General features: G+C 34.9%; 1 protein-coding gene and 1 pseudogene across 4 annotated transcripts in view; both read left to right on the plus strand.

The window, feature by feature from the left end:
• Nucleotides 1-26,935, plus strand: part of ZEB1 (zinc finger E-box binding homeobox 1) — a 185,642-nt gene that overhangs the window by 102,614 nt on the left and 56,093 nt on the right. For all 4 annotated transcript variants that reach the window (XM_032395859.1, XM_032395856.1, XM_032395857.1 and 1 more), the window contains one exon: nt 21,963-22,163. Coding sequence is in view for 2 of the 4 variants with exons in the window: in XM_032395856.1 (XP_032251747.1) it covers nt 21,963-22,163 (201 nt within the window). In the remaining 2 variants the exon portion in view is untranslated. The remainder of the gene's footprint in view (nt 1-21,962; nt 22,164-26,935) is intronic.
• On the plus strand, nt 3,658-3,784 carry LOC116626528 (annotated as a pseudogene).

Consider the following 26,935-nt stretch of genomic DNA (forward strand, 5'->3'; position numbering starts at 1 on the left):
AGCTAATCCCACCCGTATCCTGTTTGTGAGTAATTGGATGGATGCCTGGAAATTCTAGTGCCAGATTATAAAGCACCTTCTACAATAGAAATCTGTAGTTGGAGTGTTTATTTACCTTCTCCCTAATCAAACACCTCCTGTAGGTGAGTCTCTTTGCTCAAAAAGGCAAGATTATGTAATAAGCTAGATGCTTAGTTATGTTTCCGTAGTCATGCTTCGCATAGCATTTCCAGTTGATCTGGATGGAAGACATATCTAAAGTACAAATATAAGGCTGTAGTCTTTCTGTATAATTGAGGAAATAGGTTTTGAATTGTACACCTATTCCCATGAAAATAGAAGAGATCTTTTTGGGAAGAGAAAGAATTTCTTAATTATCTTCTTATCTAAAGCATTAAGAATAGGAAAATACCATTTACATCATTGTAGTCTCTATTGCTATTCCATTTTCTTTACAAAGTGTCAAATGTATGGTTAAAAGACAGATGCATACAGTTGTGGGCAACCTTGTCTTAATTCAGAAAAGAATTCTATTGTTACATCTCAGGAGGATATATGTAATACTGCTGCCGTTTACTGCAACATTGTGATTAAGGGCACAAGCTCTGGAATCAATATCCTGACTATGAATGCTAAATCCATCACTTACTAAAGAATTCTAATGGGTATGGTGGAAATAAAACCTCCCTTCTGTCTAATTGCTACATTCTCACCCATAATTAGCGTATTAATAAAGACTGTTTTTGGTTGTAAGCTTTAGAAACCCAGCTCAATCAGTTAGGCATAGCCTAAGAGAGGGAAGAGAGCAAGGAATGGATTTTATGGATTGATCCAGGGGTTCAAACTGTATCATCAAGACTCAATCTCAATCTCTTTCTCAATCTCTCTTTCTCTGTCTCTTTCTCTAATTCTTTCTCTCCTCATCTCCCATCTGAGTTATAAAGAGCTTGAACTGGTTCTTTTAAAAGTCGATGACTGTCAGGAATACCGTAGACTGAATTCCTACTGAGGGGAGGAGTCTCATAGGATTCTGGGATCCTGTTTTTGTGTTCTTAGTATGCAGTTGTGCATATGATTTTGTAAATCTTTTAATTTTCTTAATTATACTTCTAAATGATATTTGAAATAATACACTTTAAAATTTCTTACTGTATCAGGTACAAATTACTAGAATGAATCAAGGTGAAATGCTTATAAATATAGTTGTGTCCTAGGGAAACTCTGTGTGTGTACGGTGTATAGGGCATTTATTAATCACTTATTGTGAATCATTTACTGTGCTGAGCAGTTTACATAAATTACCTAATTTGGTCCTTTAAACAGTCTTGTAAGTGGTTTTTATTATCATGTTATATGTAAGGGAGCCAAGACTTAGGAAAAAACTTGCCCCAGAACAACCAACCATTGAGGGTTTGACCCATAATTTGAACTCAAATCAGCCTGACTCCAAAACCTCTGTTACATGGTCAGATTATACCTTTATGGCTTTTATTAATAAACTGCCTCCTTATGCAAGCTAAATAAATACTGCCTTTTAATATAGTATCTTGCTACTGTTAATAGACATGACTTGAACTTACTGAAAATTGTCTCTTTTTTCAGTTTAATAACTACCTAGTCATATGACTTTTATCTAAATTTTCTAATATTTCAATGTTAAAATTTAACCAATCTGAACCATAAAATCTAATTTTACTTTCTAAAAATTTTCTACCACTGAAAATACAGCCTAAAAATTTTACCCTTGACTATAGATTGTTACTTGGAAAATAAATTGCTGCATAGGCACACACCCAGTCTGTATGGAAAGCAAAGCAGTTTATGAAAATATGTTAGCTCTTATTTAGATCATAAGCCATTCTAGCTGCAGAAACATTGTTTAGAAGGAACTTCTGTAGCAAGACAAAATTGAAAACAGAGACTTTAGAATTTAGCATAATATAAAGTTTACAGTTTACAAAAATTACTTTATTTAAATAGCAGTTATTTTATCTGCTTTTATTGAAGAAATAAATTCCTATGATTCAACTTAATGGTACACATTCTTCTGCATGGAGTAGGCCTGATTGTGTAAGGCTTATCAGTGCCTACTCCATGTTGCACAAACAGTATATTAGTTTTGCAGATCATGTTTTTGCTTCTCTCATCCAAAAGACAGACTTAAGAAATATTTTATTCTTTTTCCAAAAAGAATCTGTAGGGGTATATGGGGAGAGTGATGCATAGTCCTAAATTAGCAGAGGTCTTGTGCTTATATACAAGCAGCTAATCTCTCACCTAGTTCCAGGTACATGTCTTGGTTGTTGACCAGAAAAGCACCTGGCCAGAAGCCCACATATCTCTCCTGTTATTCTCCTTCCTATAAATGTGGTCTTGCTTGCCAGGAGCCTTGCCTCAAACTACACTGGAAACAAGCAGCATTCATTACACTATAAATCTCTAACTACTGTACAAGGAGTAATAGAGGGCAACTAGAACACTACAGGCCAGCTCTAGCTCTTTGGTATCTCAAAGTCCTTTGCAGTTCTGAAATGTAAAAATCTCAGAAGTGTATTTAAACAAAATTTAATTTTAATTTTAATTTTAACAAGCTTTTACAAATTCCATTCACTGTTTTTAGTAGGAATAAAGAATGTCAAATTAAAATAATAAGGGCTAAAATTTCAAAGTTAGAATCCTACAAAGCTATGAAGGAAGTAAAATCAAGCTGTAAACTCCAGGTGATACTAACTCATTCAAAACAAATTTAGTTATTTTTTTACAGATTTAATGTAACTTTTAAAACGTTGCTTTCAGCCACATGTATGGAAGTCTTTAGAAAACTTGCAAGTCATAATTAGTAGTCCATAATTATGAACTATACGTCCTATTTAATATAACCAATAGATAATAATAAGATTGTCTTTAATCCTCATTTATGAAAATGTGAACTGAAGCAATGTAAAATTAAATTGTTGATAGAATAGTTTATTACAATCACATGAGAACAGAAAAAGTGGAGACCCAGAGCTTATAAATTTGGATAGGAATATAGTGGAATATGAAAGATAATAATCATAATTGCATGGTACCTGTCTTATATAAAACTCTGAACAAGTATTTATTGAGTTAATAAATACTCAGTTTAGCAGGTGTCTTATTCAGCATATTTATTCCTGGTAATATATATATAAAGCATCTTATGGGCTGCAACATCATATATATACATAACAATATTTACATACATATATACACAACACACAATATACACACAACAATATATACATAACAATAACAATTATCATATATAGATATAGATATCAGTGTTCTAGTCTCAGCCCTCAAAAGGCACATATATTCTTTTTAAGGAGTTAAAACAGGTAGGATAAAACCAGTGATATTTAGTAAGATGCTAATTAACTGCCCCCCAAATATATTCCAGCACTGTCCAGTAGGACTTTCTGTGGTAATAGAAATGTTCTATATCTATTGTATCTCATAGCCATTAGCCACATGTGGTAATTGAGCATATGAAATGTGTCTAGTATAAATGAGGACCCAAACTTCATATCTTATTTATAATTTTAATTAACTTCAATGTGAATAGACATGTGACAGCATGATTCTAAAAACTTTTTGATCTCAAGATCCCTTTACACTCTTTAAAAATGTTGAAGAAGCTTTGCGCAGTGGCAGTATTGTAGCCAATGAGGTTTATCCGAGGCGCGATTATTGCTAATTAAAAATGTTGAAGACCCCAAAGTGCTTTTGACTATGTGGGTTATATTTATCAGTATTTACTATATTCACAATTAAAAGTGAAAAAAATTAAAAATATTTATTAATTGATCCTTAATAATAAAGGCAGCTAGGTTCTCATATTTGCTTCTGCCTTTAATCTGTTGTAATTTGTTATGGTTGAAATATATTAAAAATTGGCCTCACATAAATATGTATGTGGAATTAGTCTTTTCAGATTATTGTGGGTATTATTTAATGACTGCACCAAAACTTACCAAGTAGCATGTCTTAAAGTCTAGTTGCAATGCAGAATATGAAACCGTATCTTGAATTTCATAGTCTGTTACACTGAAATCCATCAGTCTGTCTTGAACTTTAAATGGATCTTTTTTACCCACTCATGAATTTGTATTTCCTGCATTAGTCATTTGGAATATATTGGCTCACTTACTTGTACAGATCTTTCAAGTGTTGACCCATTGCATTTTACCCTATTAAAAAAACCACCAATACTAGCATCAGTTTCTTCAGAAGGGTCTTTAAAATTGAGAAGCTGTGAAACTCACAGTGGCAGTTGCATGTTTTCCAGAATTCTAATTTATACCTGAAAGCTCAAATTTTGTTATTGGCAACACATTTGATCTTTTGTTTTCCTTGAAGTGACAGGCTTATTACTTGGCTTATTTTTTAGAAAATGTCTTCCAAATATTCAAGTCTGAAAAACCATAGTCAGTTGTTGTTCTTTCAAGTAAAATTGGTGTACCCTGAGAAAAGCAGCTAGTTCAGCTGGCATTTCAAAACAACTGCATGCTTTGATACCCAGCAGACATAGTTTATGCGTACATCCCATTTTCTCACAGAGAATAGTAAAGACATCTACTGTACTAAGAGGTCATTATTTAATAGAATAACTTTCACTACTTCACCAGGGACATTCTTAAATGAAATTGGCAATTTATTTATTTATTTTTATTTTTTACTGGGAATGAGCATCAGTGAAGGATGCAAGATATATATGGCTTGTTGCAATGGCCTTCAATCATGCTAAAGAACCAACAGTTCTACCCACCATTGCCTTTGCATCAGTGCAAGTGTCAAGAGTGAAAAAGGCAAATAAAGTAATGCCTTAGTATTAATATAAAAACAATTTCGACCTTGCTGGTATAAACATGAAGGGAGGAGAGAAATTGCTGTTAGCTAGAATAAGTTGGGGAAGGCTTCATGATAAAAATCAATGTGGTGTGCATGCTCTACTTTTTTTCTTCTCTTTTACCTGCTTTGTCCTATAAAAATTTTTAATTTATTTAATTATTTAAAATTGTTTAATTATATTTGTATTTTACTTTTTAATAATTTGTTGATTCAAGTATTTCATTGAGTACCTACTTTGTAGAAGTTATTTATATTGTTGAGAAATGGGAAATACACAGTGTTTACGATAACTGGTCAAACCAGTAAAAGCATTTACTGTGCCCCTTATTTATAGAGCACTGTGCTAGGCCCTGTGTTTATGTGTGTGCTTTTAATGCATTAAATTAATCTTCGTGGCAACTTCAGGAGGTAGTTTTTTATAGAAGGTCCACTGGGTTTTGCGCCAGGCTCACAATTTTTTGTGTAACTAGACAAATTAGTTAGCTTCATTGGGTTCCAGTTTTCTCAAGTGTAAAATATGGATCTGAGATTTACCTTCAGATCCTTAACAGGTTTAAAATTCATTAAATTAATACACATTTTACAGCAAGGTAATCCTTTACCAATACATCATTAGAATATTCCATACACTTTATTAGGAATCATAAAAACAATTACAAAATCATTAACATAAACCTTTTGGAGCCTTTTACTGTCCCTTTCACTTTAAAATGTATTGATTAGGGGCATCTGGGTGGCTCAGTCGTTAAGTGTCTGCCTTCGGCTCAGGTCATAATCCCAGGGTCCTGGGATCAAGCCCCTCGTCGGGCTCCCTGCTCAGCAGGGAGCCTGCTTCTCCCTCTCCCACTCCCCCTGCTTGTGTTCCCTCTCTCGCTGTGTCTCTGTCAAATAAATAAAATCTTTACAAAAAAAAAAAAAGAACTGCTTTAAAAAAAAAATGTATTGATTAAACACATCTTTCACAGCCCTTAATCCTTTATTGACATATTATCATAACACTTCACATTTGACCAAGGACTTAATGATAAGCATGTGAACATAATGAGAACATGATGGCATGTGTGCTCTATTGCTGGGAGATGTAAAAAATTATACAGGAGCACAAAGTTTAGGACAAGAGTCAGAAAAAGTCAAGAGGAGCATCACCAAAGCAGTAGTGTCTTAATTTGTTCTGTAACTCAACAAATATCTTAAGTGCCTTTTGATGTTTGGAACTTAGACTACTAGAGTGAACAAGACAGTGTCCTTGCCCTCATGGAACTTACATTTTATTGGGGAAGTATGGTAGGTAGAATAATGGCCTCCCAAAGATGTCCCATGTCCTAATCCCCACAACCTGTGAATATGTTATTACCTGGCAAAGGAGAATTAAAGTAGCAGAAGAAATTAAGGTTGCTAATCAGCTAACCTTAAAATGGGGAGATTATTTTGTGTTATCTGGTTAGGTCCAATATAAGAGCCCTTAAAAGTACAAGCAGGAGACAGAAGAAGAGTCAATGTCAGCCTAATGTGATGTGAGAAGAGTCTCAACTGGCCACTGCTGGCTTTGAAGATAGAAGGGGGCCGCATGCCAAGGAATGTGTTCAGCCTCTAGAAGCTGGAAGAGGCAAGAAAACAGGCTCCCCTAGGGTTGCCAGAAAGAACACTGCTCTACCAACACCTTGATTTTAGCCCAGTGAGACCTGTCTTGGGCTTCTGACCTTAAGAACTGTAAAATCACGAGTGCATGTTATTTTAAGCCTCTTAAGTTTGTGTTAAGTTGTTACAGCAGCAACAAAAACTAATCTAGAGAGAAAATAAGTAACTAGACAAGATAATTACAGATTGGATGCTTTGAAGGAAATAAACAGGATGATGTGAGGAATAAAGGATGGAGCATGTTTGATCAGGTGGTCATGGAAGGGTTCTTTGAAGCTAGGACATTGAAGTGGAGAATGAGGGAAAGAAAGAGCCAGCCCTGCAAAGAACTGGGAACGGCATTCTAGGCAGAGGGAAAGGCAACTTCAAGGGCTTGTCACCTGCAGAGAATGAAAAGATTATTCAGTGAGAATGTAGAAGAGTAGTGGAAAAGGCAGCAAGGGCCCAAGTTTGCGAATCCTTGCAGGCCATGATAGAACACTGAAAAACCACTGAAAGTTCTTAAGAAGCAGAGGGACATATTCTGCTTTATGGCTTGAAAAAGTCACTCTGGCTGCTAGGTGGTAAATGGAGACAAGGGGACCCAGGATAGGGGACAGAACAGTTTGAAATAGAGTAGTGGCAGTGGAGATGGAGAGATACAACCAACAGGATTTGTTGATGGGTTGGACATGAATTTTGAAAGGTAAGTAGCAATTTGGCAGTAGCAGAAAAAGGGCAAAGCAAAAGAATGAAAGTCTACCAATGTCTAGGGAATAGAATATATTGAGCAGAATGGTAGGAGGTACAGATAATTGAGGCCCTAATGTTCACAGTCTAGAGACCCTTATTTGCTATGCATAAGAATTTGGAATTCATAGTATATGCAATGGAGAGCCGTCAGAATTTTAAATCAAGGGAATAAAACCGTCTCTGAACTGAGGTTTTATGTATCTTCCATTGTCATTCTGATGCAAAGACAAATAGTAAGGATATTTAAATTTTTATTTTCTTAGGTTCTGAGTTCAGAAAGATTTGATTAAGTTCTTGTCAATGAAGTGTTTAATAATTCATTGTAACGTCTCTTCTGTTTCGATTTTGAGGATATTTTGCTCATTTGTTGACTATAATCTGCTTGCGTCAGAGAAGCAGTGTTAAGTAGGTTCAGAGCAAAGTCTTTAGAGCCTCCTGGCCTGGATTGGAATCCTAGCTCCAGTACTAACTGGCCTCCCTTTGGCAAGTTGTACAACCTCTAAGTCTCAGTTTCTTTGTATCTAAAACAAGGACAGTAATTCTTCATGTGTCCCTTATAAGGAGTAAGCAATTGAATGCATAGAAAGCACTGAATACTTTAAGTACTTCCTGGGGCAGGGTTGGAGCAGCATGCAAAACTACATAAGCAGCATTGATTGATTTAACTTTTCTTTCGCCAGTAGTAGAAATTTGATAAAACATGATTTCTTCAAAACACTTTAAAAATACCCTTTCGGGGCGCCTGGGTGGCTCAGTCATTAAGCGTCTGCCTTCGGCTCAGGTCATGATCTCAGGGTCCTGGGATCGAGCCCCGCATCGGGCTCCCTGCTCAGCAGGAAGCCTGCTTCTCCCTCTCCCACTCCCCCCGCTTGTGTTCCTGTTCTCACTGTTTCTCTCTCTGTCAAATAAATAAAAATCTTTAAAAAATAAAAATAAAAATACCCCTTTTCTGTGTTTCTACATATGGGACTAAAGTTTCCATTTATCTGTATTTTTCCAAGATGCCCACTTTTTTCACCACTAAGTCCATTTACTCTCTAAGATAAAATTTATATGAAAATGTGAGTAGGGGTGAGTTCACATGGTCTTCTAGTTTATTGGATATTATTTATTTTCTGACTAGGTTGTATTCACAGATGATTACCATTTTAACTGATTTTTAGGTAAGCCAGGTAAAACAAAACCACCAGGAATTCTTTGGTACCTCAATTCAAATCCATTTAATTTTCCAACAACATATTTCAAATAAAAAAAAGTATTTAAAATTTTATTTCTTTGGAACATTAGCAGGGCATAAACAAGAGATTAGATACAGTGGGGTAGAGAATCCTCTGGTATTTATTTTCTACATCACTCTTAATTTAGCATTGAGTTATTTATTGTCACATTTCTCTATAATATTTAATGTACATTACTCATGTTTTATAAATAGTGCACGTTTCTCAGAAGCAGAGACTGTAAGTACTCTATGTCTTCATTCTGCCTTCTGGAGCACTTAGGTCAGAGGAACTAAATTATTCATTCTAATGGGATAATTCACAAGCTTGTAACATGTTGTGATGTTTAGAAGGCTTCAGTAAAACTAATCTGATTGTTTTTAATGCTTCGTTAAGAAATAACTTCCAATTCAATTTTTATTAGCATGATCCTTGTTCTTCCATGTCTAGCCAATAGAGGAGTAGAAAGACTTTAGACTCAGGGAATTAGCACACCTGTATTAAAATTTGGCCCTTCGCAAGGAAGGCTTCCCAAGAGGAGATGGATGGATGGATACCATTAAGCCTTACTTGGATTATTGTTTACTGCGACTCCCATGGAAACAAGGGAAGATTGGTCCACTGACTGCATCCTTGTGGTTCATGACCTGTCTCTTTTCACTTATCCTATGATTTCCTTTCCCATTATGAACACCACTATCTAGCACATGACCAACGGTTTTAAATTATACACACTAAATTATATTACTAGCTTAAAAGGAATCTGAGAAACCCAAATGAAAAGAATTCAAATAAAATTCTTGTCCTCTTCCTTCATCTTATTTTTCATAGCCAGTTCAGCTCTGAATCAGTGATTCTCAAAATCAGTTAGGGAAAAAGTGCCTTCCGAGATTACTAAATGACAAAATATTTCTTAAAACTTCCTTGTAAATTAAGAAAAACTTAGAATCAAGCCAACTCCTATAGCAGAAGCTATTAAACATATGAATGTGTGTGTATGGGGATGTGTATGTTGCTCTAACCTGTATTTGGGGGCGGGTATTAGTTGCCTTTGACAAGGGAAAGTATATGCTCCCCACAATGCCATCCTCCGGCACATCTGTGCAGTGCATGGGCCGCTGCCCTCAGCACTGGCGAGAAGGAGCAGAATTCACTTATCTTGGTCTTCACTTACCTCTTTTTGCAAGTGTTACCTTCCTTTTCATTTTACATAACTTCACACTTTATGTAGCTATGAATAGAAAAGGTGAGTGTTATTCACACTTTAAAGCAGACCACTGTCTTTCATACATAAAAAATAGAGATTGTTTCCTAATAAGAACTTAAATTGTTTTATTTCAAAACCCACAATATAAAGGTTTACAGCATAGCATTTGTTTTCTTCTTAAATGTCATTTTAACCTTTATTTTTAAAGAAAATTTCATTTTAGTATGTTGATTGCTGTTTCTAATTATACCTCCTATCTACTGTTATCAAAATCCAAATAACAAAAACATTAAGAAAATACTTCCCCCAATCCCAGTTCAGTTTTCTAAAGTTCACCATTGGCAATGGTATGCTGGATATTATTTCAGACTTTTTCCTTGCACATTCAAAATGTATCTTTAAAATTTTTTGAAGTAATGTATACATTTAAAGAATATCGAAGGCACAAAATAGAAAAAACAAGTCACTCTTTCATTACCTTATTTCTTCATTTGTATGTTCTTCTAGACCTTATCATTCATTATTCAGGTATATATATGCATACTATTATGTCTTCATTTTCTACAAGAATGGAATCAAACTATTTTGGAGGACTCCTCTCTATATCAGTACAAAGGGATATATCTTGGGTGACTATTTAGGCTTTTTGTAGTTAAAAACAAGTTTGCAGATAAACTTATGTATCTATATTTGCACACATGAGTAAGTTAATTTGTAGGGTGAATGCCAAGAAATTTCTGGGTGAACAGGTAAAACATTTTAAATTTTGATAAAAATTAATTAAAAATAAAAATTTGTTTTGATAAACAACACATTAACACAACAGCATGTAATGTGTATTCATTTCCTTAACTCTTGCATGTACCCTGTGTTACGGAGAATTTTTTTTGCCAATTTATTAAACATTTATTGAGCAGTTAATACTTAATGGACAGTGTTATACATGCAGGGGACACAGCCAGTAAACAAAACAAAACAAAAATAATTCTGGCTGCATGGACTTACATTCTAGTGAAAGGAGACAATAAAAAATAATAAAATATTATGGCAGTTGGTGATACGTATTTTAAGAAGAAATAAATTACAGGAGAGAGTGGGGTATGTTCTTGGTTGAAGGAGGTCTATAAATTTAAATGGAGTGCTCATAGAAGACCTCACTAATAAGCAGGTATAATTGAGCATGCTCCAAGAACATTCCAAGGGGAGCAACAAGAAGTACATAAGCTTTGAGGCCAGTGTATGTGGAATGAAGTGTGCAAGTATAAAGTAGAAGATGAGAGATAATGGATGAATGGGAGCCAGCTCATGAAGGGCATTTGGATCACAGTGAGGTGGGATGCGATTAGATGGTTTGAGTAGAGGAATAACAGAGTTTTTTTAATGCTCTAGAAGGATTGTGTTGGCTGCTGTGTTGATAGCGCTGTATAGGAAGACAAAAGTGGAGGCAAGGAGACCTGATGGGAGCCAGTAGCAACACTCTAGGTGAGAGATGGTGGCTTAGAACAGGGAGGTGGGGGGGGGGGGGGATAGTTAGTGGTAAGGGGGTCAGTTGCCAAATATTAAGATACTTCTCTCTAGATTAGATGTGGGTTATGAGGGGAGGGAGGTGGGGGTGGGGAAAGGAGTCAAAACTGACACCAAGAGAGTTTTATCCTGAGCAAATGGAAGAGTAGAAATGCCATTGACTGAAATGGAGAATACTGAGAGGATCAAGACTTGGGTTTTGGATGTGGCATGTTTGCTTAGACCTCCAAGTGGAGATGTCAAGTAGGCAGTTGGGTTTGGAGTGCAGAGTTTGGACTGGGATATAAAGCAGGGAGTCCTCAAATGGTATTTAGAGCCATGAGACAGATTGAAGTCCAGGAGGTGGAGGAAAGAAATGGAAAGGCAGCAGTGAGTTAGGGAAACCAAGGAAGTCAGGAGAAGAGATTAGTCAGAGAAAGACACGTATCATATGATCTCACTGATATGAGGAATTCTTAATCTCAGGAAACAAACTGAGGGTTGCTAGAGTGGTGGGGGTGGGAGGGATGGGGTGGCTGGGTGATAGACATTGGGGAGTGTATGTGCTATGGTGAGCGCTGTGAATTGTGCAAGACTGTTGAATCACAGACCTGTACCTCTGAAACAAATAATACATTATATGTTAAAAAAAAAAAAAGAAGATAGTAGGAAGGGTAAAAGGAAGCGGGGGGAAATCGGAGAGGGAGACGAACCATAAGAGACTATGGACTCTGAGAAACAAACTGAGGGTTCTAGAGGGGAGGGGGGTGGGGGGATGGGTTAGCCTGGTGATGGGTATTAAAGAGAGCATGTACTGAATGGAGCAATGGGTGTTATACGCAAACAATGAATCATGGAACATTACATCAAAAACTAATGATGTATGGTGATTAACATAACAATAAAATTTTTTTAAAAAGAGAGAAGAGATTAGTTTGAAAAGGAGAGATTTTCTGTCAAATGCTGCTAGTAGGTCAGATAAAATGAGGATTGATCATTGTCATTGCCTTTAACAATGTAAAGGTCCTTCATAATCATGAGAAGAACAGTTTTGTGACCAGAGTGGGTTTAAGAGAGAATAGGAAAAAACAAATTGGAGACAAGTGTAGGTAACTTTCTCAAGAAGCTTTGCAGTAAAAGGGCCTGAGGTATAGAATTTGGAATTCTGTAGACTTAATCAAAATAGGAGTTGAGGGCGCCTGGGTGGCTCAGTTGGTTAAGCAACTGCCTTCGGCTCAGGTCATGATCCTGGAGTCCCGGGATCGAGTCCCGCATCGGGCTCCCTGCTGGGCAGGGAGTCTGCTTCTCCCTCTGACCCTCCTCCCTCTCATGCTCTCTGTCTCTCATTCTCTCTCTCTCAAATAAATAAATAAAATCTTTAAAAAAAAAAAAAAAATAGGAGTTGAGCCAGAATAGGGTTTTTAAATGAGAGAAAGGCAGGAGAGTTAAGAGTGTATGCAAAGAATGACTGTAATGATATTGGATTAAAGTCGGTATTTCTTTAATTAGTGAGGTTGAACATTTTATTACATGTTTATTGTCCATTCATATTTGTGTGTGTGAATTTTCTTTGCATATTCTTACTGGGTGGTTCCTTTTTTTTCCCCATGAATATTTAAGAATTCTCTGTATAATAAAAAAAGTCAGTCTTTGGTAACATGTATTGCAGATATTTTTTACAGTTTGTCGTTTGCCTTTTGACTTGAAATTTTTTCTATGTACAGTCATGGGTTTTGTATCATGCTTATAATAGCCCTTCTTATTCCAAGACTGTAAAAGGATTTGCCTGTATTTTCTTCTATTACTTTTATGATTCCTTTTTCTGTAATTAAAATCTCCAATTCATGTAAATTTCATTTTGGTTAAAATTGTGAGGTGGAATCTGATTAGCAAGACTACCATAAGTCTGAGGGATCTATTTCTGGATTCTATTTAAGTCCATTAATTTTCTGCCTATCCCTGTACTAGTACGAGTCTGTTTCCATTTCTATAGCTTCAAGATACATTTTTTGTCTGGTATGGCTAGTCCTTGTTCTCCTACCATCACAATTACTATCTTTCTCTGAATTTTCTTGAATATTTTTGTGTTTCTTTTTCTAGAAAGTAATAATACTAACAATGTGTATTGAGCACTTACGTGCAGTACTATATTAAGTTTTTTGCATATATAATTATTTTTATCACTGTGACAGTCCTATTAGGGACGTTATCCCCACCTTAGAAATGAAGAAACTGAGGCATGAGAAGATTAAGAAACATGCCCAAGGTGACATGGATAGTCAGTGGTGAAGCTGTGGTTTGAGTCAGACAGGTTCATTCCAGAGATTGTGTTCCTACCTCTCCTTGTAAATGTTAGAATCATTTGGCCTAAATCACTTAGATTTAGAATCTAAAATATCATGCTAACATTTGGATCAGAATTGTATTGAATTTATAGATAATTTTAGGTAGAATTGACATCTTTATAATATGAAACCATTCTATCCAAATACAAGGTATGTCTTTTCATTTATTCAAATCTTCTTTTTTGTTTTTATTTCAATTCCAGTTAGTTAACATACAGTGTAATACTAGTTTCAGGTGTACAATATAGTGATTCAACACTTCCATATAACACCTGGTGCTCATCACAGCAAGTGCAGTCCTGGATCGCCATCACCTATTTCACCCATCCCCCTAACCCCGCCCCTCTGGTAACCATCACATTGTTCTCTATAATTAAGAGTCTGTTTCTTGGTTTGCCCCTTTTTTTCCCCTTTGCTTGTTTGTTTTGTTTCTAAAATCCCACATATGAGTGAAATCATACGGTATTTGTCTTTCTCTGACTGACTTATGTCACTTAGCATAATACTCTCTAGCTCCATCCACATCATTGCCAATGACAAGATTTCATCCTTTTTTATGGCCAAGTAATACTCCATTGTTTGTGTATATGTGTGTGTGTGTATACACACACACATCTTTATCCATTCATCAGTCGATGGACACTTGGACTATTTCTATAATTTGGCTATTGTAGATAATGCTGCTATAAACAGCAGGGTGCATGTATCCCTTTGAATTTTTATAACCCTCAAGAGAATGCTAAAATCTTCTTTATATAGGTCCTTGTTTTTTGTTTTGTTTTTGTTTTTTGTTTTTTTGGTTTTTTTGGCCTTCATGGGTTATCTTTTGATAGAGTTGATAGAGATTGAGTTTTTCTTCTGCTATGTTTTTAGCATGTTATTGTTTATTGGAAAGCTACTGATTTTTTCTATTAAATTTGTAATTAGTCATTTACCAAATTTCTAATTGCTAGTAGTTTTTTGCAGTAATTTTTCTTGATTTTTCCAAAAACATCAACATATCCCTTGCAAATAATAATTTTGCTTTCTCTTTTCCACTATTTGTGCTTTTTCCTTTTGTCATTTTTTAAAAATTAGCTTAATGTAATGATGACAGTAAACATCTTTATCTTAGAAATGCCTCTGATACATAATCATTTATCATAATACTGACTTGTTTTATTTTTATGAAAAAGTATCAGCAAGGAATAGAGAATTTTATCAAATGCCTTTCATGGTCTGTAGAAGTCATATTGTTTATCCTTTACTATGTTAAGATGGTGGACTTATATATTTCCTAATGTTGAATAATGCTTGCTTTACTTAACTTCTAACGTACCACTGGATTAAATATTTTATTTAACATTTTTACATCAGTGAGACTGAGTTTATAAGGGTGTGTGTGCACATGCATACAAGTGTGCTCTTAGATTTAGTTGACTGTTAGGAAGCTGGCTTCATAGGAAGAATTTAGGCTCTTTACATTTTCCTCTCTTGAAAAAGCAACAGAATTATCAGTCCTTTGAAGATCTCAAGAAATTCACCTGGGAAAACACCTGGCAATTTTTGGGTGGTTAGCTCTTTGATGTCTTCCTAAATTTATTCTATCGTCTGTCTACATTTGCCATCTCTTGTATAATTTTATAAATTCTATAAAATAATAAATGTAGTTATAATCATTAATATTTTCCTAGAAAGTTATTTCGTCCAAATTTTTTTTAGTATGTTATGTTAATCACCATACATTACATCATTAGTTTTTGATGTAGTGTTCCATGATTCATTGTTTGTGTATAACACCCAGTGTATTTCATCCAAATTTTTAAATTTATTTGCTTAGATTTGTAGAAAATATTTCTAAAGTAAATCTCTTAAATTCCTTTATAGCTATAATTACTTCTCTGTTTGCATTAATATTGAATCCTTGTACCTCTCAATTTTTTCTAGGATTAAGTGGGCTAGTGATTTATCTATTTTATTGATTCTTCAAAGATCTGGCTTTTGGATTGATTTAAAATTATATGGCTTCTCTGTTTTTTGACTCAATAATTTCTGCATTTGTATTTTTAATTCAGCCTTCACACTTCACTTGGATTTTGTTATCCTGCCTGTATTCTACAAGTAACAGTCCTATAAATTAAAAAGCATCCTTTTTATAAACGTATATTTTCCTATGAAGGAAGTATTACTTACTGATAATTTCATGTGAATTATTTTAGTCTTTAGATACTTTCCTCACACACACAAGGGAACCACCTGTCCCTGGGACTGATTTTAGTTTATCTGCTAAAGAACTTTGCTATTTAACTGTTTCATCTGTCTCTTTGTGACTGGTACTTATACTGGCTGAAATTAGCTCTCGGAATGAGTGGGAACTTTGATAAGTCAGGGAAAGGAGAGGTAATTTGGGGTGACTCTTGTTGGAGTATATAGACAGAGGACCTGTGGAGAATGGGAAAGAGGACAGAATAAGAACTGAGAGAACAACCAGAGACAAATCCCAAGAATACTTAGTAATGATTATATAATGAGAGAGGGGAGAAAATAAGAACTAGGATTCTGTACATGATGGCAACCCTCTCCCCTGCCTTCACCTATCAGTTATCATTCTATGACTAGCTTGTATATGAAGGCATTGAAAACCACCAACCCTTTGCAGGGGTAAATAAATGTCAGAATCACTGACTTCTGGGGCGCCTGGGTAGCTCAGTCAGTTAAGTGTCTGCCTTTGCCTCAGGTGATGATCTTGGGGTCCTGGGATCCAGCCCCGCCTCAGGCTCCTTGCTCAGTGGGGAGCCTGCTTCTCCCTCTCCCTCTGCCTGCCACTCCCCCTGCTTATACACTCTCTCTCTCTCTCTCTCCCTCTCTCTGTCAAATAAATAAAATCTTCAAAAAAAAAATCACTGACTTTCATTGGAGTCAGGTTTTTAAAATTATTTTGAAAATGTAAAAACAGTCTGTGATTATTCAATTTAATAGGCACCCTAGATTAAAAAAGATTTTACCTAGAGAGAGAGATTAAAAAAACTTTCCCCCAGATTTGCTGAACTATTAGTATTTATTTAAACCTAACATGTTCAGAGGTGCCTGGATGGTAAGCGACCGACTGGTGATTTTGGCTTAGGTCATGATCTCGTGGGTTGTGAGATCCAGCTCCGTGTCAGGTTCTGGTGCTCACCCTCATGCTCAGCAGGGAGCCTGCTCCCTCTGCTCTTCCCCACCCCCACCATGTTCACATGCATGCATGCGTGCTCTCTCTCTCTCTCAAATAAATAAATAAACCTAACATGTTCATTGTGCTTGGAGCACTCTAAAATCATTATGATACCTATTTTTAAAAGACGTAAGTTATAACTACATAATATACATATTGCATATTATATTACTTACATGTTACATTAAATATGAATGTTATGTCATGACATTTATTATACAGTAAAATACATATATATTAATATTATCTATAAGTTAGGTCAAAGGCCAGATTAACAAATACTTACAGTATGCCTGGGTATAGTATTCATGGACACATAAGCTCCTCTTTCCCGGAGTAACATCATTTGCAGAAGTTTTCTCCCCTTAGGATTGTCAGATGACCTCTCTTTTTCATTTTGTGTACTGATTTACCTGTTCTTTGGTTATCACTACAGTTTTGTCATTTTCCTGAATCATCAGTAAACTTAAGTATATTGACTCATCTCTTCACTCAGAAAAAAAGAAGTGTGACCCCACATCCAATTCAACAAGTAATTCTGTACCTACTATGTGGAAGGCAGTGTGCCAGGGACTCTTTTCAGGATAAGAAAAACATGTTAAGTGGTGTTGTTATGGTTTTGTCCCAACTGATGTTAAAGAATAATGGAAATACTTGTTCAGTTTCTCCAAATATTATCTTCATATTTCATAACGTTCATACCTAAATTGTGTTGTTCTCAGCATAGTGCTAACGTTATTACTTAATCAAGCTATAATCCATTGCTCTTGAGAACACGACTCAAAATGTATGTTTTTCTGGGTGTTTCTTAAATTATGACACTGGGTTAGTCTGATGGATATGGAGCAATTTGTTAGAAGTACAGTAGTCTGTTATTTTGTAAGGATCAGCCTTACATCTTTTTCTAAGAAAGATTTTATCTTTCTTTTCTACCATGCAGATGAGTGTGTGTGTTTGATAGGAATGAGTGAGACATAGCTAAGCATGTATTAATGGCATGATGTAAGCAGAACTTCTCCCTCTAGAAAAAAAAAAAAAAGCCTTTTTATGCCTGAAAATATGTTGACATGTGGCCTTAGCCTGTGGCTTTCATCAACACATGCCATGGTTATCACCTGATAAGAATCAAAGACCTGTGGGTTAAATATGTCCCCTCCCCCCCTTCTCTCCCCCTGTGAAGCCTAACCTGCTATTCAGAGCTATAATAAACAGTGCTTGGCAGGGTTTTTATTTCTAAAGCATTTAGATGATCTTGCTCTTATCTTAATGACTGAAGTTGAGATTGTGTTGCTCTTTTTTTTAACTAAATTCATCTAATTTATTTAATTCTTTATTATAATTGTACATTACTTAAGAAACAGATGTTTACATGGGAGTTTAATTAGTGCAGTTGATACCGTACTACATGCAATCAAGTGCTAAAAATAGCATGTTATGTGAAAGTCTTTCAAAGGTTATTGACTGCAATGATGATATTACCCTATGGTGTACTGTCAGTTATATTATAATGAGATGGTTAAAATTTTTTAGTCATTTGAAAACGTTTTAGTAGCATATTGTTAAATATGGAATTCCAGAGCCCCAGAATAGGCTAAACACAAAAATACAAGTTTAAGAATATTTATCATTAATGTAACAATTTTCAATCAGTAGACTTTATATATAAGTAGTTAAAGTGTATGAGCTGTGGGATCAGGCACATGAGGATTTGAGTCCAGCTCCATAACTTAATAGCTAAATAATCTCAAACAGGTTACTCAGCTACTCTTGTTTTGTTTTGTTTTGTTTTGTTTCAGTTTTGGGGGAGGGGTTATTTTTTGGTATATAAAAGGGAGATATAACAATACCTACCTCTTAGGAATTGTTGTAAATATTCAGTGGGATGATGATGGTGATGATAAAATAATAATAATAATGGCAGACACTTCTATGATCTTTACTGTGTGCCAGACACTGATCTAAGCACAATACATTTTTAAACCACAACCACCTTATTCAGTGGATACTGTTATATCTGACATTATATGTTAGCAAGTAATACCAACAAGAACTACCACCAGTAAGTCACTGTGTCCTTAACCACATTCTAGTGACAACAGATGCATTGAAATGTTACCATTTCTCTATAGAAATTTCAATTCATACTGTGTATTGTAAATTATATTTAAAGATTTTAAAAACTTTACCTTTTCTATTTTCCTTTATCTTTGTTCTCTTGAAATTCTTTATTTTAATCAAAACTCAGAAACAAGAGGTGATAATCACCTGTTTGTTAAGAATGCATCTCTCTTTAGGTAAACTAAATTTCATTATATTTTTTTTAGCCAAAGGTTTAAAAATATAGAGGCATGGAGTTAAATGAGCAGACAGTTAAGATAATGGACATTTTCACTGGCTACTAGAATTTATCAAGGACTGTATTATTATTTATGCTTTTTGTGCTGGGGCTCTATTTTTTAAATTAGCTCTGTAGAGCCACAAAAGAGTAGATCGAGAAACAGAAGCTTGACTTTCTTCTAAGTTACACTAGTCAATATAAGCAATTTTCACTGCTTTTTCTCTCAGCTAAGTAACTGTGAAGCAGAAGATAGTAAGAAGACTTGGAAAATAGTTATTGGTCTTTTTTCCATCTTGACCAATAAAATGTGGTGGGTTTTTTGCCGCATATTCAAAACATGATTTGGGAAAATTCCCAAGATAACTATAAAATATATGCAATCTTTGTGGTTTTGGGTATTTGACTTAAAATCTTCCATACCACAATGGCAGCTCATACTGGAGGCCAGAGTCCTAGAAAGTGACAGGTATTCTTGAAGAGTACTTTGGGCTACAGCTGACCCAGGCAGAATAAAACAGGATGAAGGACCTCTGGGTAAAAAGAACCTAGTGCAGCTCAGGGTAGAAGAAACTTAGTGAAAACTATGAAGCATGCAAGCAAATATTGGAACCAAAATACATATATGTCTTGAAGACTAATTCTGTAGGGTACTTTTTAAGCCCCAAATACTCTAAATGTAAATGTAGGGTTAGACAACCTATAGCTAACAAAATTGATAATGATAAAATTGAACTACAGTATTACATCATTAAAAGGCAAGAATAGCACCAATATAAAACCGTGGCCAAGTCAAGATACTGAAGAAATCACTAAACTTTCTCTTCACAAAATAGAATTTCAACTATCCATACATGTCCAAGCATGGTGAGAGCTATGGAACAACCTTTGAGAATCATTCCCTTTATCCACACTTAAAATGGCACAATTTACTCTGCTTATTGTGTGTGGCTGGAGTACAAGGAATTCCCCATGTTTCCATTTCTGTCTACTTTCAATAAGTTTTCCCTTTGACTCAGCACTTCCATCTCTACTAGTAAACCTCACATATGTATTTAAGGAGTGGCCAAAGATATACTTATAAGAAAGTTTGTTGTTAATCCTTAAAAAATACTTGGAAACATAAATTTTATCAGTATAGGTTATTGGTTATATTCTATCAGTACAATGAAATGATGTGTAGCCAGTGAGAGGAAAATGAGAAAGCTTCACGTTTACTGAAAGAGAAAAATTTCTAAGATATGTTATTAAGTGGCAAAAAACTAGGTGGCAAACAGTATAATGTAATCCCATATGTGTGTATTTAAAGATGTATAATACATTTATATAGAGAAATGATATTAAGTATGATATATATGTATATAAGTTGAGGTCTGCATTATAATTAAATAGGATAAGGTATATAAAATGATTAGTATCATGCCTACCTCGTGCATAGATAAATTAAAATTGCTGTTATTATTATCTTTAAAGAGTGAGTCAAGGAAAGGATATTTCCTGGGAGGGCTTTTACTGATTTTACATGTTTTATATTATCTGATTTTTTTGCACTAAACCTGTATTACCTTTATAGTAACATTAAAAAATAGTTTGCTCTTGGGAAAAGATTTGGAAAAATGTATTCACACTAAAGTATTAATGACACAACAAAACAATATTTTTCTTCTGACACAAGATATTGAAGGATTTCTAATGTGGGCCAAAGGGTAACTCCAGTAGTCTTTTGAACAGAGGGGTCTTCCTAAGGTCTATAAAAGCAGTTTTGGAGATGTTTGCTTATTCATTCTCACTGTGACATATACATCCATACTTCTGATTGTATTTCTTTCTTCCTGCTCTCAGGTGTGTGTGTATTTATATGGGACGGGGGTATATATGCATATCACTTAAACATTTAGGTTATTACCTTCTTTCGAGAATGGTTGGAAATTTTAAGGAAGAAATGGAAAGAATAACTGAAAGTAATTATTGCTTAGTTATCTCAAGGAAGCAAAGATTCCTTTTTCTCCCTTTCAATCTTTGCTTAGCAAATAAGGATCAACTTGAGAAGAGGTATTCCAGTGACCATACCCAATGAGGTACTAAATAATTTATCCCAGTAGAGTGATTATTACAAGGACTCTGAAGAAAAAATATTGACTCTATGTATTATTTGTTTTAGAGAATTTTATTCTCAGCTATTACTCATGATTCTGCAAACTGTGGTCATTCCAAACACTTATTTATCTTCATAATGCTGGTGTTAAATTTTATTGAAATTCATTAAAAATATGGAAAGGATGCCCATTTGAAAACTTCTGGATGTCAATTATTTTTTCCAAAATTACAGACTTACATACAAACATTACTTAAATCATGCCTTACTTGTGTAGAAGTTTGGCTAAATTGATTTGATAGATTCTTTCTAAATTCAGTGTGGGATTAATATGAAATGCATGGACCCAGTTGGTATCTTGAAAATATCTTTCTTACGGTAAATATGATGAGGTTTTGTTGTCTTATTAGGAGAGATGAACTCTTCTTAATTATAATGCTTTAAAGATTTGAGGCCCTAATTGTGCATAAGCAGTATCATATAGAATAAACTCATTATGACTGGAGAGGATATTTAATGTAGTTTAAGAGCACAGAATATAGAACCAGACTGCTAGGGTTCAAATCATGGCCCTCCTACTTCTTAGCTATATGATCTTGGACAAGTTACTTACCTTCCTATGTCTTGGTTTCCATTTCTGGTTTCAAGGTTATGAGTAGTAGATGGTAGATAGATAGTCTATTTCAAAAGGTTGCTATAAGGTAATGAGTTACTATTTATAGAACACTCGTACTAAGTCCTTTTTAAAATTTCTTTTTACTGAGGTGTAAAAACTGATCTTTACACTAGTTGGTTTTGATTATTTGTTTCTTGTTTGTATTACAGTTACAAATTATAATACTGTGGTAGAAACAAATTCAGATTCAGATGATGAAGACAAACTCCATATTGTGGAAGAAGAAAGTATTACAGATGCAGCAGATTGTGAAGGTGGTGTGCCAGAAGATGACCTGCCAACAGACCAGACAGTGTTACCGGGGAGCAGTGAAAGAGAAGGCAGTGCTAAGAGCTGCTGGGAGGATGATGGTAAGTTTAATTTTTTCATAATATTCTAGTCTCTTGATTCTTTAAAAAATATATATTAACTGAAAAGATAAATTTGATGAAAAGTTTGAAATGATCTGTAAACGTGTCTATTAATCAATAGAAGGTGTCCCACTTAAACAAAAAGTTTATTGTGAAACAGAATAATAGTCATTCTGATTATTTGTACAATGCATATAATATATTGAATTTTAGTGTTTCTTTAACCAGAATCAAGCTTTCCATATACTGTTGATATAACTGAACCTACCTTCAATTTTATATTGTGACTTCTAGAAATGAAGAATCTACTTAGAAACCTACAGATTATATTTTGGTACAGTAAAATTATAACATAAGTCAACAAAAATCCCCAAAACAGTTAAATCATAGGAGTATTTTTAGTGTTTGAAAGCTTCTTCCTCCTCCTCCCCCTCCTCATCCTTTCCCCTTCCCTCCCTTCTCCCATATATATCATAATGCTGTGAATTTTCACTCAAGGAAAATTTTTACTTTTACTAATCTCAAGCATGGTTGAGTGGAAGGATTAGTAAAGTCTCTCTACTTACTTACATTGAATATTTAAAATTCTTCCTCATCTGTCAAATGAAGAAATTGGACTATAGTTTTTTCTTCTAGATTGAAAATTCCTCCTCTCTGCTTTTCCTAATAAAACTAATTAAATTATTTAGCCTGTCTTGCCAGGATTTAAACAACAGTGGTATAAAAACAGAAGAATGTGAAGAAAGCAGGTATTGTGAATTAGAGGGATTGGGGATCAGGAATAGGGGCATCAGCAAAGGCAAAGAGGAGCATGCACAAGTGATCACATTCAAAGTCAGTCAAAGACGAAAGCTCCCCAGCGAGAGTTCAGATTTGGGGGAGTCGGCTAAATAAGATATCAGAACTCAGTTTAGGCAGTCTGGGGAAATGAATCAAGTTTGCTGGTCAGAGAATCTAGATACGAAAATGTGGAAGCTTAGATAAAATGTGGAAGCTTAGATAAAATGTGGATCTAATAATAGGCACAGTATAGCAGTAGTTAAGATTTCTATAATAGGACAAATTTATAGCTAACAAAGAACTTTCAAAATCATGTAACCGCCCCCCTCATTTTATAACATTGTTCATTGGTCCATTAAGCAAATTCTGCAGGAATGGAGTTGCAAACTTGAATAAGACTGTCTCTATATTAAAAGTGCTTATAGTTTAGTGAGTGAGAAGGATAAATAAGTCACAAATTCATTACAGTTTGATGTAGGTGTAAATTTAGAATTCTGTGGAAACATGAAGCAGGAAAATCCAAATCAGAGAGAGGAAGAGAAGTCCTAAAAGAATTTCTGAGTGAAACAGTGCGGGTCTTAGGTTATAAAGGACCAGTAGAGGTTGATTAGGTAAAGGAGAAGTAAAAGAAGGTGTTTCCAACAGAAGAAGCAATATGCATGAGGCCATAGAGGTTTGAACAAGTGGTGTTTAAAGAAAATGAGATCAGAGAAGTAAACAAGGAAAAGACTATGAAGGGCACTGTGTGCTAAGTCAAGGAATTTGAACTTTTACCTTAGAAGCTGTGAGAACATCATTGATACATACTTTAGAAATAAGTCTGGTAGCAATATGGAAAATGAATTTTGGAGGGAGACAGTGTACAGACAGGTAGCGCCTTCAGTAAAGAGGCTATGAAAATGCAGGCAATGATGAGAGTTTTGGACTAAAGAAATGGCCCTTGGAATGAGAATAAAAGGGAGAGATTTAACAGGAATGTAGAAGGTTGAGTATATAAGATTTGGTTTGTTATTACATGGAAGGTAACAGAAGTAAGGACTGACAATTCACAGGCTTCTAGAAAGTAGAACCCAGAGAAATTAAATTGCTTATTTATTATCACACTTCATTAATAACAGAGCTATTAACTTGTTAAACTATAATACTGAGCTCAGAACTTTTGGGAGCAAGGATTTTCATATATATTTCCTGTCTGGGGCCAGAATTGATCCACTGGTATAGTTAATCCAAAGTGTTAATATGGAAACAAGAAGGTAATGATTTTTCTGGAAAAAGGGGAGATAGGAGAATGAGGGAAATAGGAAAAAGAAAGATGAAAAATCATTGAAGAGGTTCTGTTTCTGAAAATACGTTGGGATAAGTTATTTGAACTGTCTCACTGAAAATAACTAATGATGCTAGATTTAAAAATAAATAAATCTTCTTGAAAGCTTTAAAAGAGCTAAGTAGATAATAGACATTAATAGATAAAAATCAAAGTGAGGACAGGAACCCATATAGGTAAGCAGAGCACAGCATAAAGACTCTTTGGCCTTAAGGATATTTGCCTACCCAGAGTAACGTAAGATGTGGTTTTTCAGGCCTCTGAGAAGAAACAAAGCCTGGGACCACCTAAAAGCTTAATAGCAGATCCTCCCCTAGTATGAATTACATCTTAACAATGTGATGAACTATAGTGAACTAAAAGCAAACTCTCTACCATCCCTACCATCCTCAGGAGTTAGCAAACAAAACTGCCTTGGCTAGGGATTGGGGAAATGGAGGATTGTCTCTGCCAAGGAGTAACCACCAGCTGTCTTGGATTGATTTACAATTTAAATTCACATTACTATATGGCCTGATAGTCTCAAGCCATAACTGAGTTTAAAGTAGAATTGCTGCTAATACTCAGAGGCACCAAGAAGAAGCAAATCCAAATCTTTTGGAGGAACATACCTTTATCCTAGTGCTATAGAAATCTCCCAAATAACTTAGCAAGAAGAGAGCAACAGGAGTGACAATTACCAGAAACAAAAGGAAGCAGAAACTCACCTGTAAAGACTTTAATTAGTAGAGTTATCAGACACAGATTATAAAATGACTGTCATTTTTCAAGAAAAATGAACAGATTTGAAATTACCTGCTCTGAGAGAATAAAATATAACCAACAGATTTTAAGAAGAACCAAATGGAACTTCTAAAAATGAAAAATTAGAATAATAGAAATTCAGATTCAAAGGATGGATTTTAATAACAAAGTAAACAGAATTGAATAAAGAGTTAAAGATTGGACGATAGGGGAAATTACACTAAATACAACTCAGAAAGACAGAGATAGAAAAATACAAAAAACAGGATAAGAAACATGAAGGATATAATGAGAAGGTTCAATATATGTCTTAATTCTAGGAGAAGAGAGAATAGGGAGGCAGCAATATTTGAAGAGATAATGGCAGAGATTTTTTCAGAATTGACGAAGGACACCAGACCACAGACTCAAGAAAACCAACAAATCTCAAGAAGTATAAATAAATCTACCCCCGAAAAATGATTTCGTATATATGACATTTTCAAAAAGACAAAGTATACGTTAGGTGATAAATCAGTGGCTGCCGGGGGCTGGAGCTAGGGAGAGTGTGACTCTAAAGGGATAGCATTAGGGAGTTTTGGGGGGTGATGGAACTGCTCTGTGTCCTGATTTTGGTGGTGGTTATATGAATCTGTACATGTGTTAAAATTCACATTTTTGTGAAATTGCAGAACAACCAAAACAAAAAGAAAACTCTTAAAAGTAAATCAGAAAAGTGAGATTGGGTTTGAGAGAATGGCAGTTAGACTGACAGCTGAATTTTTAGTAACCACAATGGAAGCCAGACAGTAAAAAGATGCCTGCCAATACAGACTTCTGTATTTAGCAAAAATATCTCTTAAGAAAGGAGGTGAAATAAGGTGATGATTTCAGGCAAGTTTGAAAATAAAAAATTTGTTATCAGTAGACCCTTGTTACTAAAGCAAATTTTAAAGAATATATTTTAGGCATGAGGAAAGATATCCTTCATAGAGGATCTGAGGTGTAAGAACAGAGAAAATTACAAATAAATGGAAAAAATAGATACAATAGGTACATAGTATTTCCTATGAAAATACTTTAAAAAGTGGATGTGACTAAGTTAATTTCAGATAATATCAACTTTAAGGCTTAAAAGCATTATTATAGACAATAGGATCACTTTATAATAATGAAAGATTAAATTCCCTAATAAAATATTATTATAAATGTGTTTGTACCTAATAACAAGGCTTCAAAAATATAGAAAGAAAAATAGGCAGTCCACAAGGAGAGAAATACAAATCTAGTCATTATGGAAGATTTAACACACCTCGGTTAGTCATTGATAGAATAATCACACAAAACCAAAGAGGATGTAGATTTGAAAATATGCCTAAGGTGTATAAGCAATGTACATGGTAATCGCAAAACATTTTTCAACTATATGGAATATTTATAGAAAGCAGTTTTTAGAGGGAAATTTTGAACCTTAAGTACATATTTTAGTAAAGGTTCTGGCTAAAAGTTAGTGGGCTAACCATCTATTTTAAGAATTTCGAAAAAGAACAGCAAACTGAAAATTTTGAAAGTAAAAACAAAAAAAAATGTAAGATTGAAAATAAACCTACAATACAAAAGGTCAACATAGGCAAAACTCTGTTCTTTGAAAACTATTGACAAGATTGACCAAGAAAAAAAGAGAGAATATATAAATAGCCAAAAATCAAGAATGAAAGAGGATGGGATGCTTGGGTGGCTCAGTCGGTTAAGCGTCTGCCTTCAGCTCAAGTCATGATCCGGGGTCCTGGGATCGAGCCCCACATCGGGCTCCTTGCTCAGCGGGGAGTCTGCTTCTCCCTCTGCCACTCCCCCTTCTTGTGTTCCCTCTCTCACTGCTGCTTCTCCCTCTGCCTGCGGCTCCCCCTGCTTGTGTGCTCTTTCTGTCTCTTTGACAAATAAGTAA

Source organism: Phoca vitulina, unplaced genomic scaffold (genome assembly GCF_004348235.1).
Source record: "Phoca vitulina isolate PV1807 unplaced genomic scaffold, GSC_HSeal_1.0 scaffold88, whole genome shotgun sequence".
NCBI lineage: Eukaryota > Metazoa > Chordata > Mammalia > Carnivora > Phocidae > Phoca > Phoca vitulina.